This window comes from Podarcis gaigeae (genome assembly GCF_964106915.1).
Source record: "Podarcis gaigeae genome assembly, chromosome: 4".
Taxonomy (NCBI): Eukaryota; Metazoa; Chordata; class Lepidosauria; order Squamata; family Lacertidae; genus Podarcis; species Podarcis gaigeae.
The window spans coordinates 79124578-79142677 of NC_139677.1; the positions used below are offsets into that span (position 1 = coordinate 79124578).

At 41.9% G+C, this 18100-nt stretch overlaps 1 protein-coding gene across 5 annotated transcripts in view; it reads right to left on the reverse strand.

Moving 5' to 3' along the window:
• Positions 1 to 487: 487 nt before the first annotated feature.
• Positions 488 to 18100, reverse strand: part of NBEA (neurobeachin) — a 344666-nt gene continuing 327053 nt past the window's right edge. For all 5 annotated transcript variants that reach the window (XM_083735945.1, XM_083735946.1, XM_083735943.1 and 2 more), the window contains 4 exons: positions 8530 to 8631; positions 5082 to 5278; positions 4414 to 4565; positions 488 to 2285 (listed from right to left, as the gene is read on the reverse strand). In XM_083735945.1, coding sequence (XP_083592071.1) covers positions 2195 to 2285; positions 4414 to 4565; positions 5082 to 5278; positions 8530 to 8631 — 542 coding nt within the window. In that variant the 3' untranslated portion in view covers positions 488 to 2194. The remainder of the gene's footprint in view (positions 2286 to 4413; positions 4566 to 5081; positions 5279 to 8529; positions 8632 to 18100) is intronic.

Here is an 18100-nt window from a genome sequence, read left to right on the forward strand (position 1 = left end):
TTGCTAAATTAGCATTGTGCCTCTGAAGTTAGGAGCACAGCGATCTGCCTTTATCTCGTCTGTTGTTTTTCCCCCCAATTTAGTTATAAGGAAATTCAGATTGTTCGCATTGCAGTTTAGTTTGCTTTATAATTAAGAGTTGTTAATCTGTTAATTATTTATTGGACTTGCTTTTATGAATTCTGCAATGTTTTAGTTACTTTTTTCCTATATATTTTTATTATTTTATTTCATTGTTTCCACTTGGGGGGTTGAAATGTTCCATGAAAACACTTGTGTGGGGGTGTGGGTCTGGAGTCTGGCAGTCACTCTGGGAGTTCTTAGCCAGGGTCCTTCTCCATGGACCAACCACTCCTGAGCTTATGGATGGATTGCATCTTTCTGATTTAATTTTGCAGGCAATGCATCTGACTAAAAATTAGAATTTCCTTTTCCACCAGCAACATGACATTTGGGTCAAATGTTCAATAAAAAGAGAAGCAATCCATGAATTCTTTGCATATTTTATTTTTCATTTTGATTTCCAACTCACACACATCTGGCATATTTTACATCTTTGCAATAAAACATGGTTACAATAGCTTAAGGAATTTATATATCCAAAATATTTCACCATGATCTTGAGATGAAATGAACTTATCTTCCAGATGTTCAATATTCTCCCAATTCTAAGCTACAAACTCAAGATATTGCTTACAGACCAATGATGAATAACTTAATCATTACATTGATTCCCCATGATTTCAGAATTTTATAAATACAAACAACAATGAAGAAGGTATTTAGTGCTAAAACTTACTAATACAAGGTGGAGAACAAATAAGAATCACATCAATAAATAATGATATGTTTCTGGTGCCAGTACAAAGAATCCGTTACCTTGTTTTTATCTTTTTTAAATAAATGACTGCAAGTGAGTGTAAAGTCTGAGAAAATTACATTCCTGTTACATGCCTCATAGCCCTACCGACACAATATGTACATCTATGACAATACAGTCACCAAATATACAAAGAAGAAACATGAAGTAAAGTGTATATACCCCTGGGTGTGTTACTTGATCCGTAGAATGTGCGGCAAATTATCCTGATAGTCATCGTTACAGTATTGTCAGACATGAATGTGGTGTGACTTTCAGAAGAATGTAAAAGAACAACCCCAATGAAGCTAAGGTCCTTTTTAACCAAGCTTTATTTCCAAGGAAATGAAGAGAAAATCTTAATTGCTCTGTCCCTGAAATGTACAGTATGCCAAATGTGATGAATCTAGAAGTCTATCTAGCACTCTTGCTTTGGTGGGAGTCATTAAGCACGCGAGCATCCTCTCATCTCTCTTCCGTGCTCCTGCCTTTCTATCGCGGTACTAAATTAATAAAGGAAGGATTTTCTCTTCCTCTTACAACGCATAAATATGGCAAACAATGGCTTCATATCCAAACGCTTCATGTCATAAGCAAAAACTCCACTTAGAAGGGGGGGGGGCTTGAGATTGAAAAGAGCAAACCATATTTCAGTGGCAATGACAAAACTGCGGCTTGTGCCCCATTTCAACCCTTAAATGCAAGCTGGGCCCTTAGGCAGTTCACTTCAACCTGTGAATGTCACCATTTCATCAAGACATTCAGGTTTAAAGTACATGCAAGTTGTAACTCCACAATAAAGTTAAGAAACAATTTTTTTTGTTCTTTATACAAGGTTTTACTTTTACAAAAGTATCCCTTTAAAGTTAAGATGTGCATCTGATGTACAAAGTATCAAACGTAGTTTATTTGAATCCTTTTAATTATTATTATTTTCAGCTTGAAAAGAGGCTGGAAATGGGAAATGTATGCTAGGTTCATGGCCCCAAACAATGTAACAACCGGACACAAGTTTCCTCAGAATATTCAAAAGTCTCTTGTGACGTGTTCTCCACTAGCTTTTCTCAGTAAACAAAGGTATATGAAATAATTACCAAAACATCTCCTAAGTCATTATAATTTACATGATACAAGCTCATTTCTGCAGCAGCTGGTGTTCGGTTGTGAAAAAACACACAAAGTAAAATGGTTGCTGACTACAATGGACAGCTATTGCTGGGTGTAATGGAATGTACAACGGAGGTCGATGCAGACTTGTTTTTCCACCAGAGATTATGCCTTTCAGTAGCACTTGTGCTCTCAATTTCGCCTTTGCTTTCAGTTCTTCACTCCGGTTCAATATCTATTCTGATGCTCATAATGCCACCGATTAAAATCTATATTAAAAGCTACAATGCTACCAGAAGCCATGCCAGTAATTAGAGTCCTGAAAGAGAGACAAAGACACAAACTGTACATACTGAGTTATTTCTTTAAAAAATGTTCACAGCAGTCAGGTTTTTCCACCCTCAAACTATTAGACATACAGTGGTACCTCAGGTTACATACGCTTCAGGTTACATACGCTTCAGGTTACAGACTTCGCTAACCCAGAAATAGTACCTCGGGTTGAGAATTTACCTCAGGATGAGAACAGAAATCGTGGTCTGGCGGTGCGGCGGCAGCAGGAGGCCCCATTAGCTAAAGTGGTGCTTCAGGTTAAGAACAGTTTCAAGTTAAGAACAGACCTCCGGAACGAATTAAGTACTTAACCCGAGGTACCACTGTACAAGAACAATGATGGAAATGTGATATTCTGCTACTGCATCTAACATGCTGCATAACACAGATGTATTTCTGGGTAGGCAAGTGAGTGAAATTAGGGATTTTCATTGAGCCATGGCTACCTCCATCTCCCCTCCGGTGTGCTGCTAATGAGAAGCCTTGGTCAATGAAATCTGAAACCATGCCAACAATGAAACATGGTGAATGCTAGCCAGATTTTTCTTTTTTTAAAATTAAAATTACACATGTAGATCCTGCCCTTCTCCAAAGGAAGTACAGTGGGATAGTCCCATGACCATCTTCACAACAACACTGGGAACAAGGCTGGCTCAAGACATTTAGGCATCTGAGGTGAACCACCAAATCTCCCCCTCCCAGAGAAGAAGGGGTGGGTGAAGATCTACATCAGGAACAAGGGGGCTTGGAATCAAATCAACCTTACCCAGTGGTTGAACTAGGAATAAAAAGCTGTTGGAGGGGGAAAGGGGTCTACTCAGAATCATGCTGGGCGGGTGCAGAGCTCAGGAGACCCCAGAGTGCAGCACTCATCATTCCTCCCCTAGGGTGGGAGGAGACCAGCAGATCCTCTCATTTGCCAAGAGACTGCTATAGAGGCAGCATTGTGGGGGCTACTGAGGAGGCAGCAGATCCGGCCTCCAAGGAACATGCCACAGCCATCCGTGCTACTGCAGAAGTGGTAGGCGATGCATTCCTTGGAGGCCGGATCTGCCCCTGTGGATCCTGCCACCTGAGGTGGTTGCCTCACCTTGCCTAATGGGTGGGCTGGCCCTGCCAGGGAAGGAAGGTAGAAATAATGAGTTGCTGACGCACAAAAAAACCTGGTACTGCTGCTGCTTACCTGAAAGGTGTGGAGGTGGAGCAGGGCAGATGTGAGGTCAAAGCTGTGCAGGTTCACTAGCAGAAATGCTGGATTGGCTCTGTCAGTGTTTGCCTGCACATCCATGATCTCACCGCCATCCTGCTGCCACGCCATCCAGGTAAGCAGCAGCGATACCGAGTGGCTCCATGGCATCAGCTGCTCATGAAATTAATGCTTGGCTCTTCTAACATGCATCATAGCTGAGGAGGGGTTTGAACTAGGAACATCCCAAGGGGGCCAAGCGTGAGAATCTATCTGGTACCCCACATTACTGTCTATCTACAATCCTGACCATGGGGGTCACAACTTTATAGCATTAAAGCGATGTTTCACAAGTGGGTAAGCTGGCTCTTCACACTCCATTTTGTGTTTGGGTGTAGGGAAAGAAACAAATGCATACAGATTCACTAGTGGACAGAGCATGCATATGTAGAATCACCCCAGGGAGGTTCGCCTGGTGCCTTCATTATAGATGTTTAGGCACCAGGCGAAAACGTCCCTCTTCAACCAGGCCCTTGAATGATTACTATTCTACAGCCTTTTAAATGTGTCTGTGGGAAGGGCAGGGTATTGTTTTTAATTATTTACATGTGTTTTTATCTTCTATTTTATTCTGTGAACAGCCCTGAGATCTTACAATGAAGGGCGGTATATAAATTTAATAAATAATAACAATAATCTCCGTCTTTAAAATGTAAGGAAGTAGGAGCCCAGTCGAAAATGCAGCATGAGGAGTTTCCCGTAATGCAGCAGAATTAAATAAGAAAATTAGAAGCTGTACTGCTTAATCCAGAAATCATGGAGAGGTGAATTGTATTGTGTGTTTCAAAGAGAGGCTGAATTACTGGGGGGGACAAATAACATGTACAAGTTTGAAGAGGCTCACTGCTTCTCTTGGGTTGCAACTTACCTCTGATCATGAGACAGGTCCATTGCCCTAATGCCAGCATCACAGCCAGGGTAAATGTACAGCTGCTTGAAGTCACAAGCCTGCCATACTTCCACGACTCCATTATCGCCACCCGTAACCAGGTTCTGCCCATCGCTGCTCAGGAGGATAGCCTACAGGTGAGCCAAAATGAGTAGTGACATTAAATGCTGTGTAGACTAACACAAGCAGCTTCTGTGAGAGGATATTTCCTTGTCCAGTCTAGGACAGGAGCAAAGAAGGCTTTGCTGGAAGTCACCATGGATCATTTCTGACTTTGCCCTGCAACAAAGGTGCCTTCAGTAACACCTCAAGAACTCCCTTTACTCTCTCTGAGGTGTCAGTGATGGATTGGACTCCTCAGGGCCCTGTATTCATGTCTTGGCTCCTAGTCAAGGGAGGACAGATGTCAAGCCATGTAAACTTTTAAAGCACAGACACTTTAAAATCTGTATGATATACAGATATACAGGAATCATCAAGTGCTCAGTTTTAAAAACAGAGAGTTCACTTCTAGACTGAATTAGAGCTGAGACGTTTTTCCAGTAAATGTGATCCCTGATTTTCCAGTGATCACTAATTTCTCATGAGACTTCTTCAAGCATTACTGTTGTTGTACATCATAATAAATTCTGAGAGGAAATACTTACCCTGGTTGAGTCGTTGATCTCCATCTGTGCCAAGAGTTTTCCATTAATGCTAAAATTGCTGAACCTGCCTCGTTCATAGTAGATGATACAGTGGCCTTCACTAGATACTGAAATTAAGCGAGGATACAAGCAGTTTTCTGTTCCTTCAAGTGCTCTCAGCAAATCTCCAGTAATTGTGTGCACCAGGCAAGGTCCTTCTGCATATTGACAAATAATACAGTATATATATAACAGAGAGGCACGTAATTTAGTTAAATTATGCCAAATGCAGACAGAGATGGCACATAGTGGTATATAAACAGTGAAAGAATGTGCAGGGGAAACAATGTCTCTGATCTAAAGTGGTGCTTCAGCAAAGTGAAATATACATTTAAACAGTGAATCGCTTTCAAGTAGTGTGCACATGTGTGTGTGTATTTTAATAATAATAATAATAATAATAATAATAATAATAATAATTATTATTATTATTATTTATTATTTATACCCCGCCCATCTGGCTGGGCCTCCCCAGCCACTCTGGGCGGCTTCCATAAAAACCAAAAATACAGTAAAATCACACGTTAAAAACTTCCCTGAACAGGGCTGCCTTAAGATGTCTTCTGAATGTCAGGTAGTTGTTTATTGCTTTGACATCTGCTGGAAGGGCGTTCCACAGGGTGGGCGCCACTACCGAGAAGGCCCTCTGCCTGGTTCCCTGTAGCTTTGCTTCTCGCAATGAGGGAACCGCCAGAAGGCCCTCGGCGCTGGACCTCAGCGTCCGGGCAGAATGATGGGGGTGGAGACGCTCCTTCAGGTATACTGGACCGAGGCCGTTTAGGGCTTTAAAGGTCAGCACCAACACTTTGAATTGTGCTCGGAAACATACTGGGAGCCAATGTAGGTCTTTCAAGACCGGTGTTATATGGTCTTGGCGGCCGCTCCCAGTCACCAGTCTAGCTGCCGCATTCTGGATTAGTTGTAGTTTCCGAGTCACCTTCAAAGGTAGCCCCACGTAGAGTGCATTGCAGTAGTCCAAGCGGGAGATAACCAGAGCATGCACCACTCTGGCGAGACAGTCCGCAGGCAGATAGGGTCTCAGCCTACGTACCAGATGGAGCTGGTAAACAGCTGCCCTGGACACAGATTTGACCTGTGCCTCCATGGACAGCTGTGAGTCCAAAATGACTCCCAGGCTGCGCACCTGGTCCTTCAGGGGCACAGTTACCCCATTCAGGACCAGGGAATCCTCCACACCTGCCCGCCTCCTGTCCCCCAGAAACAGTACTTCTGTCTTGTCAGGATTCAACCTCAATCTGTTAGCCACCATCCATCCTCCAACCGCCTCCAGACACTCACACAGGACCTTCACTGCCCTCACTGGTTCTGATTTAAAAGAGAGGTAGAGCTGGGTATCATCTGCATACTGATGAACACCCAGCCCAAACCTCCTGATGATCTCTCCCAGCGGCTGCATGTAGATGTTGAAAAGCATGGGGGAGAGGACAGAACCCTGAGGCACCCCACAAGTGAGAGCCCAGGGGTCTGAACACTCATCCCCCACCACCACTTTCTGAACACGGCCCAGGAGGAAGGAGCGGAACCACTGTAGGACAGTGCCCCCAGCTCCCAGCCCCTCAAGACGGTCCAGAAGGATGCTATGGTCGATGGTATCAAAAGCCGCTGAGAGATCCAGCAGAACTAGGAAACAGCTCTCACCTTTGTCCCTAGCCCGCCGGAGATCATCAACCAGTGCGACCAAGGCAGTTTCAGTCCCATGATGAGGCCTGAATCCCGACTGGAAGGGATCCAAATGGTCCGCTTCTTCCAGGCGTGCCTGGAGTTGTTCGGCAACCGCTCGCTCTATCACCTTGCCCAAGAATGGAAGATTTGAGACTGGGCGATAGTTGGCCATTGTGGCCGCATCTAAAGATGGTTTTTTAAGAAGCGGTTTAATAACCGCCTCTTTCAGTGGGTCTGGGAAGGCTCCCTCACGGAGGGAAGCATTCACCACCCCACGAAGCCCATCGCCCAGTCCTTCACATTTCCATTGCTGAGTAGAACAATCCCAGCCCATAAATCTGCTGGCTGGAAGAGGTTAGGAATCAGGTGGCGGTTCCTTCTAGCCAACAAACAGGAGAAATGCTGCTGGGGAGGTTACATCTAGCACAGAGGCTTCCAATACACCCACAGAAACATCCACCAGTGGTCTTTCTGCAGGCAATAGATGTTACTATAGCTGCCCCCCCAATGCTCTAAGGATGAAGTAGATGTGGTTTGGGATATATTTCATTTCCCCAAGAGGCTCCAGGACTTGGTTCATTAGCCATGCAAGTCTGGAGCTGGTCTAGGCAGTTTTCCCACTGGTTACAAATTAACTGATTAAAAAAAATGGGGGTGGAGAGACACATTGTTTCCCTTACCCTGGTGCCTCATGCAAGCCAGGAGGTCTTTGAAAGTGGTGGATCACCCACCACTTCATTTTCCTACCTCACTTACAATTGTGGTATGAATGTTTAAAATATTTTTCTGAAGCAAGTCAGCGGTCTAAGTCATTGCACCCTGTCCATATTTATCAAACATTTCGTATCTGTACAGCAGGGACAATTTTTAGCTGAAGTTTGGTGCTATCTTAAGTAGTTGTGTTTGTGACTCTGAATGTAAGAGGATGACATACTCCTTTTCGTACCCTACTGTGGCAAGAGATTTGTCATTCTGATACAAAACCCGAGATAGTCAATGAACAATACATCCTTTCAGCCACATCTTGGATATCATTGTATGAAAATTATCGAGGAAGTAAACTATAACACAGTTTTGTCTTGCTTTTAAGTATACTGTGCAGCAGACTAGCTTTTTTGAGACAAATGGTCATGTGGTGATAAATTAGTTGGATTTTAAGGTGCCACAGGACTTTTTTTGTCCCTTTGGCATCAACAGAAAAGCACAGCAGCTCTTCTGGAATCATGCATACAAATTCAATACACGGAATAACTGAGGCATTTTCTTAGATGCATCCATTAAATTTGTACACACTGTTTGCAGCACGTCGGCAAACCCATTTACTGCCTTCCTGCCTCTGGTCCTTCCTTCACTCATAAGCATCACTGATACTCAATTTTCCACACCTCATAAACTATTCCCATCCCTAGGAGTTTTTAAGAATAAAACTTTCCACTTTCACCAGACCAGCTGAAACTATTCACAAACAATTAATTATTGAATTTTCAATTCAGCAGCTAGGATGCTTGCAAACCTGCATGGGCTCATAGCAGCCCATGGCAGCTGAGGGCAGTGGTGGACGTTTACAAGCAGGCCGGCTGGTGGCAGATGAAGCTCTATAGAGGATACAGAATTTAAAATATATAGCATGTAGGATAATGAGCGGAGGATGGATTTATACTTATCCTGAGGCAAATCTTACTGATGAGGAAGTTTCAAATTTGTAAGACTAAAATTGACAACTGACCTTTAGCACCACTTATGACAAGTCCCAGTTCGGCACACACTGATACGCAGACAACTTCGTGGTCGTGACCAGTCAGAACGGCTCTGGGAGCAGGATAATCACCTAAAACAGATGCCACACAAAAAGGTAAGACATCTCACGTAAAATATAATCCATCAGCAACAAATCAGATTCAAACTGGCTTTGTAACTTTTTATCTTTCGTTGAACCCCTGTTTCTCCACCGATTGGCTCACTCTTTGTTGGGCTTGAGCTAAGAGTTCATAATGTCCTTTTCTATATTCTCAGAAACAACATAAAAACAGTAGGCTTTGTAATACCTTCTAGGGGAAGGAGCTCTCTGGTATTAACCTTTTGTATAGTCAAGAATAATAAAATATTTGGGGCAAAACTAGAGATGGCCAGATTTGTCCATTTCAGTTTCTTTTCCCGGTCCTGAGTTCAGTTCCTCACATTTCCACATCAATTTGCAAAACATTTTTTAATAGAATTTCATAGACTCACACAATCATAGAATTGTAGAGTTGGAAGGGACCACAAGGGTTATCTAGTCCAGGAATCTTTTACCCTGCATGGAGCTAGAACCTATGACCCTGAGATTATGAATCTTGTGTTCTACCAAATGAGCCATTTTATGCATCTTTGCATATAATTTTGCCTAACATACAGACTTTTGCAAAGCAATTCCTTCATCTACATTCCCCCAATCTATGCTTTTTAATGCACACTTTACATGCATTTTCATAGACATTCCTTGGCTGGAGAACTGAATCGCAAAATTCAGAGAAATGTGAAATTTGAAGTATAGCTGTGTTTCAGTTTCTGTATTGTTTCAGGAAGTGGTAGATTCACCTTCAAGTGCAAACTGAACTGAATTTCTCCTACATCTCTGGGCAAGACTAACATTTCCTTCTTGTTTTCCTTCCTAAGATTGGATTAGACATTACGATTCCTGCCAAGTTGAGTTGTTATGGTCTTCTCCATGAGAACTCACTTGCAGTGAGGAAACAATGAGAGAGTTCCTTGGGTAATGGCCAGCAGTGGCCAGCTGCTATATTCTTAGAAGCTGGAAGAAAGGTTTTGAATTTTGATACTGGTTAGTAACTATATTTCTTTTGTTCTTATACTATGCTTCTTCATGAAGCACAAAACTAACTAACTAACTAACTAACTTACTATAATCACTTATAAGACATGTGGTGTGTTCTAAAATTTTAAAGTCCAGCCATGAGATTTAGAAATGTAAACATGGTTTGAAAATAAGCTTTTAAAATAAATATTGGATTGCAATGTACATTCATATGACACTAGGACCAGAGGTTTTAGGGAAACACCTTTTTTAAATAACAAAAAACAAACAAACACAATAAAATGCTAGGTACTATAATTTGTACCAAAAGGAAAAAGAATAGACTGAAAAGAATTATTTTAAGCAGCACAGTCAACACACTTATATTTATGATGCAGGCAGGATTAGTCTGCAAGACTTTGCCACTCCAAGCAACTGCCATTTCCCAGAGGATGGGGGTGCAAATCTAAGATCACTTGCAACAGGGCACACCTGTTACTTTGCTCAATATATTGGTGTGACCACTTGTGTCACATGTGCTGTCTAGCCAGGCTGCCTAATTATGGATGGTGCCTACCTTGGTTTTACAGCACCATGGCTGGTGCTTATTTAGTGCTATTTAGCCACTTATAGACTGCCTTTCGCTGTGAAAACAAGGCAATTTGCAAAATAAAACCAGTTTTATAAATAACAATAAAACATAAGCCAGAGTATTCAGAGTTCAGTAATGCAAATAGAAAGGAAATTCTGTTCACATTTTTGTGTGTGTGTTTCACATTCTTTCTTACTTAAGCTCTACAGGAATATGTTGGCAGTAATATTATGAAGGGTCAAATTACTATGAAAACCATGAAAGCTTTTGGCCAAGATGTGGGTCAGGCTCTGTCAAATGTTCCCAAACGGGAATAACTGTGTTGGGTTTTCCTGCTTTCTATTAAACTTTGTCATGTGTGGGTTTCTTGGCTCAGTCTAGCCTCCTTTTCAAAGATCCCATAGGGTGTGGACTGATCTTTCAAGGCTTTGGAATATGGAAGATCTTGCTTCAATGAAGTGAGTTAGAATAGCCAAAAGGCAGGACCTTTCAGAATGGGTCAGTTTTGACATTAGGTCAATAGGTGACTTGGGAGGGACTCCTCATGTTAGTACTCCACCTGCATGACCAGTATAACATTAAAGTTAGGCACTCAGGTGAAAGGTCAGCTCTTCTGTGAACCAACCACATCCACATGCTACAGTTTGATCAGGTCTCCCACTGTCCTCCCATTTCTTTTGATACCAGAGAACTTCAGCTTTGTACATTTTGAATATGTTATTTGGGTCATGCTTGCAATTAGCATGCTCTATTTGGTTATGTAAATAGCAAACTCAAGGAAGCTTGAACAGCCCAGGGCCATGGGGATAGAAGGGAGAAACTACCCCCCCTCTCTCTCTCCCCACCCCCCCTGACAAGTCTCCCATTTTTGAAGCTGCTATTTGCATTTCAATGGAAGCTTCCACTGAGATCAAAAGACCTTCTCTTGAAATGTAAATAGGAACTTCAGAGAAGCCCTTTTTTTTGTAAAACCATGCAGAAGAGAAAGAGTTAAACCTTCTCTGCCCACCTCTTCATAATCCTTAGGTTGTTCAGACATCCCCACAGCTGTTACTTAAACAACAACAACAACTGTTCTAGTTACAGGTAGGTAGCCATGTTAGTCTGCCGTAGTCAAAACAAAATAAAAAAATTCCTTCCAGTAGCACCTTAGCACACAAAAGTTCATACCAATAACAAACCTAGTTGGTCTCTAAGGTGCTACTGGATGGATTTTTTTTATTTTGTTTCAACAACAACTGTGCATGTTAATTGCACATGCACAATGTCATGTGGTATCTAGTTTGCTGTTTGATCCATGCTTTAGAGTTGATTTAAATGTACATTAATTGATGTGCAGAAAGAAATTATGATTTTTGAAGTATTGTACACTAAAGACATAGGAGAGAATGTAAAGGAATGTCTAAAAACATGATTACTGATACTATGCCGCTCCCACACTGCCCACTGACAGCTTTCCAGTCATATGTTAATTGTAAGCATAATTCTGAAAATGGCCACTTTCAATGTGTTCCTATGTGCACTTTGGGAAACATTCTGGGTGGTATTCAACTAAGTTTTACTCAGAATAAACCCATTAAAATTAATGGACATGACTAAGTTACGGCCATTAATAACAATAGGTCTACTCTGAGTAAAACATAGTTCAATACCACCCCCCAGGTTGAAAAAAACATAAGATTTCTCCACATGTGTAATAAATGCACCCATAGCTGACATCACTTGCACAACAGGATTAAGTTTGCAAGCGGAAGCATACATTTGGAATTTCTTAAGTCTTAATGTATCACTTTTCAAGCAAAAAAAGAGTTGTTTAGAAACATGTTTTGTTGTATGTCTCAGATTATCCACCACTTGCAATAAATTAAACTCAGTCCAAATCTCCGTTTCAAAATAAACAGATACATATTTGCCATGGAGAACAAAGACCCATATGCGCGTAGAAAAGAGGCAGAGAAGAACAAGGTTATTACAGAATTTGGGGTGTACAGGGAGACGATAAGGAAAAGTGAGAGTAGTTTCCCTGTTGTGAAAGAGGATGCAGGACTGGCACCAGCATTATCTGAAAGGATTGTGTGTGTGCGTGACAGTAAAAACGAGAAGGAAGCTAGGAAAGACTCTGCAATACATCTGTTCTGTGTCTCTGGGCAGGATGTGCAAGGTTTTGATAGGAAGGGGCCGTTTCTGTGGTTTACTGCATGTTTTGTTGACTCTGTATTGCTAGCATAAGGGAGATGGAGGTGAAAAATAGAAATTATGTAAAGGAATGATGCAATCCTCTGAAAGATGTTTGCATCCTTTCACCTTTCCTGACACAACAGCCCGTTACAGGGAACGACTACAATGAATGACTGCAATTTTTAAAAGTCTAGTGGCATTTGTGCATATGCTACGTGAAGCATTTGATTAGAGATGGGCAACTTGTTTAGCACAAAGAGTCATATAGGAAACACATCAGGAGACAAAGAGTCTCGGCTCAATTGCATATTTCAGAAAGATGCTAAACTACAGCTGGCAGAGGGCTTGAACTTATTCTACAATATTCTTATTTTGAAATTGCTATTCTCAAATGTGAATTACTTGAGTTGGCCCTTGAAAAACCTTGAGAGTTTTTTTGACAGTTGAAAGGAAAGCAAAGAAAGGCAAACCAGCCTATTATCTCTATTATGCATGATTCTGGAATACCAAACACACAGTTCTCACTGAAGCTGCAGGTTATCTATAATTAAATTGAATCTGTACTGTGATCCACTTCATTTGCCAAGGCAAGAGCCCACGAGGACCAATATGGTCCTTCAAAACAATTTTTTAAAGAAATCCTAGCTATACTATGCTTTCCAAAGCCTTTAGAATCAATCATAGCTTTGCAATAACAGTGAGTATCATTTCACCCTTTAGGGACAAATGAAAGAAAATACAGTTTTAATCAGAGATATATTCTTCCAACAAAGCCACTGTGTGGGGGAGGAAATCTCACCCCACATTACATTTCACTGCAAAAGGCAGAATGTCATGGACCTTAGCAATCATTCACAATCCAGTAAAATATTCTGTCACCAGCACATCACCACTGATAGATGCAGCGAGAGGTTAAAGGCTGTGGCACCAGGGGAGCTGCAGGTGAAACTTGACCACTGTGAATTGAAACAGCATCACTTTGAACTCACAGTAATTTCCCCAACGTGGCACCTCTGTATCTGCAGTAGAATCACTTCAGGGCAAAATGATAAAATATACGAGACCAAGCTACCAAAACAGTTCCCTCAATGTAGTTTAAAATAAGATGCTCGCTTTTGTTCTCCGCAATGGACATAATATGTGATTTGATTTCTGTGGAAGACCGAACGTCTTCCAATTCTAAACAGCTAAATATTATTAATCTTTTTTTTTATTCTGAGATGTGCTTGTTTCCTTGTAACCTAATATTTCAGGTGCAATGGAAACCTCTCTCTCTCCTGCCGCATCCCAGTTTTAGAAAGCACAGTAGCACACTGCCAAAAGTACTATGGGAACCGTTGTTTTAAAAAGCAGGCGTCATCAAAGCATCTCATCCTTGGCAGAACAGTTTTCTTATCTGAAGGAAACCAAGAGCACTGAAAACTAAGCATTTATACAATCACCTATAGACCAGGTAGAGGCAACAAAAGATCCCGAGGATCAAATTCCAGGGAAGAAGCACTGTTCCTTACTTTTCTCTACAACGACCTACCTGTGGGTAAGCAGCCTAGATAACCAGCAGGCCTGACATTGCTATTCCTATTCTAGTCCAGGAAAGTGAAGGCTCGGACACATGAAAGCACTTTAAAAATGCAGCATATAGCAAACAGGTGTGTGTTCCTGGCTCCCTCCATTCCCCATGTTTCTTCTGCTCCCTTACTTCCCACACCTGCAGAATGGGCAGATACCCATTCCAATTCCCTGTGCTGTTTTTTGGGAGGAGAGGGAGGTCACAGCAGGATTTGCTGCCGCTACCACCACCTCTCCTCTAGGAATCTCTTTCCTATTTTCATTGTGAGTGATGGGCTGGAAGAGAAGCTATTCTGACAAGAAATCCAACAATGAACGCTGGGAATGCCATCTTGTGCCTTGTTACAAGCCATGGCCTGAAGTGGGTTCACACCTGCCCTATGACTATTTCTTGGGCTCTGATAGGAAGCTCCCTTAGGCCCTGGGGAGTTAATTTCTGTGTCCCTGCTCTTGATAAGCAGCTGAAAGGTCACACCAAACCTGGGGTTGCATCTGTCCCTCAATGGACAGGAAATAAGGCATACAAAATTCAGATGGCTATATTTTTGTGGGAAGAAACAGTGAAATACAAGGGGCATAAGCATGTGTGCAAGTCTGACTGCAAACACAGATATGTGAGTCTATAACTGCGTGACCCTTTTCATTAAGCAATCAAAAGTCATTTTACCCCTGAGTTGGCCTGACACAGTTTCAATGCAATTTTGAAGAAACTACACTGCAAACAACAGATCTGAGTGTGCAAACAAAGCCTGCTGTACTAGCCACCTCTCAAATAACATAAAGTCAGAAGAAATAAAATGTACAGATGCAGGGGATGTTTTAAGTCTAATGATCCTCTCCTTCCAATTTATTTAGAGAGTCTTTTAGATTTGAAATATTTACTTACAAGTGACTTAAAATACCTTGAAAAGTGTTATTCAAAAAAATCAATGTTACTCTCTCCCTGGAATTCTTTATAGACACATTTAGTATTTCCAATGCACAGGGCTGTTTACTACAGTCATTTATTGAAGTACTGAACTTTCCCTTTAAGCATATGTAAAATGTGTCAAGTGATACAAAATGCACTTCAGTGTCTTTAAGGGATATTTCCTATAATTGGTCCACAAACTGAGCTTTGGGCTGGTTGACACAACACGCTCATAGTGCTCAATGCAAACACGGCCAGGGAAAGCAACGTTAACTAACACCTCTGGTGACTATCTGGTATGTAATGAGAAATGTCAAGTCCCAAGATCAATGAAGTTTCAGACTCTGGGGACACAACAGGAATAGCATTGATCCTTTTAAAGAAACCAGTCAAAGGCTGAACGCAATATATTGCACAGATAGGCTCAAGAGGATAAGCGGCCAAGTCCAGCATACCTACATGACAAAAAATTCAATCAGCTCTTAGCACAAGCTGCTGGCTCCATTCTCCTTCTTTTCATGCAAGGAGAAGGTTCCAATTAAAGTGTGCAAATTAATTTTTATCACTTCCAAATTAGTTTCTGAATTTGTGTCGGTTTCAGAAGAAAACATCTGTCCTTCACTTTCGTTGTTGCAATTTCAGCTATTTGGGTATTTGCTCAAAGATTCAGATTTTTCGCTCAACCTTTGTTTTTTGTTTTAAATGTTTGTGTGTGTGTATGATACAGTAAGTCATCTATTTAGTGCAGGCTAGAGATGCAAATGAAATGATGCACATTCATAGTCAGAATTAGATTCACCGAGTTATGGAAATGGTTTAGGTGGAACAGTTTAGTAAATGGTATAATCAACACCTGTTTTATCTAACTATTACTTTGCATAGCCTGATCCAAAACAGTATTTGGCACAGTGATCCAGGATATAAGCACTTCACATGCCCCAACTTTTACAGGCAGTGGTAAAGGTAAAGGGACCCCTGACCATTAGGTCCAGTCGTGACCGACTCTGGGGTTGCGGCGCTCATCTCACTTTATTGGGTGAGGGAGCAGGCATACAGCTGCCGGGTCATGTGGCCAGCATGACTAAGCCGCTTCTGGCAAACAAGAGCAGCGCACGGAAACGCCGTTTACGTTCCTTCCGGAGCGGTACCTATTTATCTACTTGCACTTGACGTGCTTTCAAACTGCTAGGTTGGCAGGAGCTGGGACCGAGCAACTGGAGGTCACCCCGTTGCGGAGATTCGAACGCCGACCTTCTGATTGGCAAGTCCTAGGCTCTGTGGTTTAACTCACAGCGCCACCCAGGTCCCTTACAGGCAGTGGACCCTATTCCAAATACTGTACCCTCCTATCATGAAACCTCAAACTGCAATCTGCACACAAGGGCAAAAATGAATGGGGCTGGGGCATGGAAGATGCTGATAATCTATACAGAGCAGCATATTACAATAGTTCAATGCTGTAACAGATTTGCCAGTCCTGTTGTGGCAAAAGCCAATACAGATTGCTAGTCCTAAATAGCTTGCAGCCCAACTCCCTCCATGTGTTACACAGTCCAGAGCATCAAATTTGTTACTTTAAAAAATGTAAACTCTTTTCTGCTGGAAATTTTCAAATGTAAGAAGCTTTCAGGGGTTCCAGCTCCAGGAAGCCAAGCTCTCTCCCCCCCCCCCATATTTTTGGGTAGGAGCCAGCCCCACAATGTCCACAAACTGTGGAGGTGAAGCATGGAGCTGATCGCAACACAACTCCAGTGCTCCTTCCCCTCCTCCTTCTGCTGTGGCCCACCACAGGTTTGAAACAGCCTTCTGCTGGTGGTGGTGCCAAGAGGAGGAGAAGGAGAAGCTGCCAGCCATGAAGCCGCTGGCTTGTTGTTGTTGCTGGTTGTTGTGCACATTAACTGGCACGTGCTAATCCTCCTCACGGTGCAATTCCATATATGTCTCTTCGGAAGGGTTCAGTGGGACTTGTTCCCAGTCCCAGGTAAGTTTGTGCATAGGATTGCATCCACAGTCTCATGAATAGCAGAAGAACTAGCAATGGGGCATCTTAACAATGTATATGCAACTAATTTAGTTTCTCTTTTAGAAATGATCATAACCAAAAATGTGGAGGTGAAGCATGTGTCATGTGTACATGCACATGTATGTGAAATTTCAAGATACAGGTTTACAAGTGCTGATTTACCAAAATAAGGAAAGGAGAGACTCTCCTTTATATGATTTTCTGAAACAACTGAAGTTCCTTTTAGTAATTGGATGCACTGAAGCTGAAATTGATAATTAACTGTCTTTCAGCTTAAAGGATCATTAAAAAGTCAAGCACCTAGCCCACATAATTACTGTAACCTGACATTTTTCTTTTGAATTCCTTACCTCCTTATGCTCTGTGATATAAAATATCTTATCTGTGTCTCCAGATGACAGCTTTTGAGAAACTAATCCTTTTCTGAAAATATCATCTGCATCTTCCTAGAGATTCATTTTAAAGATGTTAACTAATTGGATTTAACCTACACTGTACATCTCACTTTCATTTTTTTTACAAGATAAGCCCTAATCTCCTGGCAGTAAATGTACAGGAACTGTAAATGTTACAAAGAAATATTTCTTAATATAACTGCTCTGTTGACTTAACACTGTGTTGCCCAGTTTAAATATAAGATCTGGGGCTGACCATATTGCCATCACAAGTGGTGGATACAGCCACTAGTAAAATAAATGGGGAAACCCAGTGAATTTACAGTCATACGTCAACAATGACAGTATCAAGGAAGTATGATGGAATTAGTTGGGTAGCACTACAACCTTCATGAAATATCAACAGATCACCTTGCTGGTTCTGTGGCATGGCAAATGAAGAGGGCCATATATATTGTTCCTGCACTCATGGCCAGATGTTTTGGACTACAACTCCCATCCACTACAGCCAGCATGGCCACTGATCAGGGATCATGGGAGGTGTAGTCCAACAATATCTGGAGAGCACCAGTTGGCTATGCCAGCTCTAGAGAAAAGTGCTGGGTTACCAAATACGCAGAGTAGCACCGGACTATGGGCTACACACCTTTTAGGGGCCCTGCGACGAAGGTTAAAATATATTGATTTGATCTTGAAAGAAAATTACAATCAATGTGATCCCACTAGAGTGTGCGCATGAGGGGGACCCCAAGATTTTGACTGCCTAGGGGCCTCCACAGGGTTTAATTTGGCACTGCTGGAGAGATCATGATGGCTGAGGTAGTAAAGACTGAGGG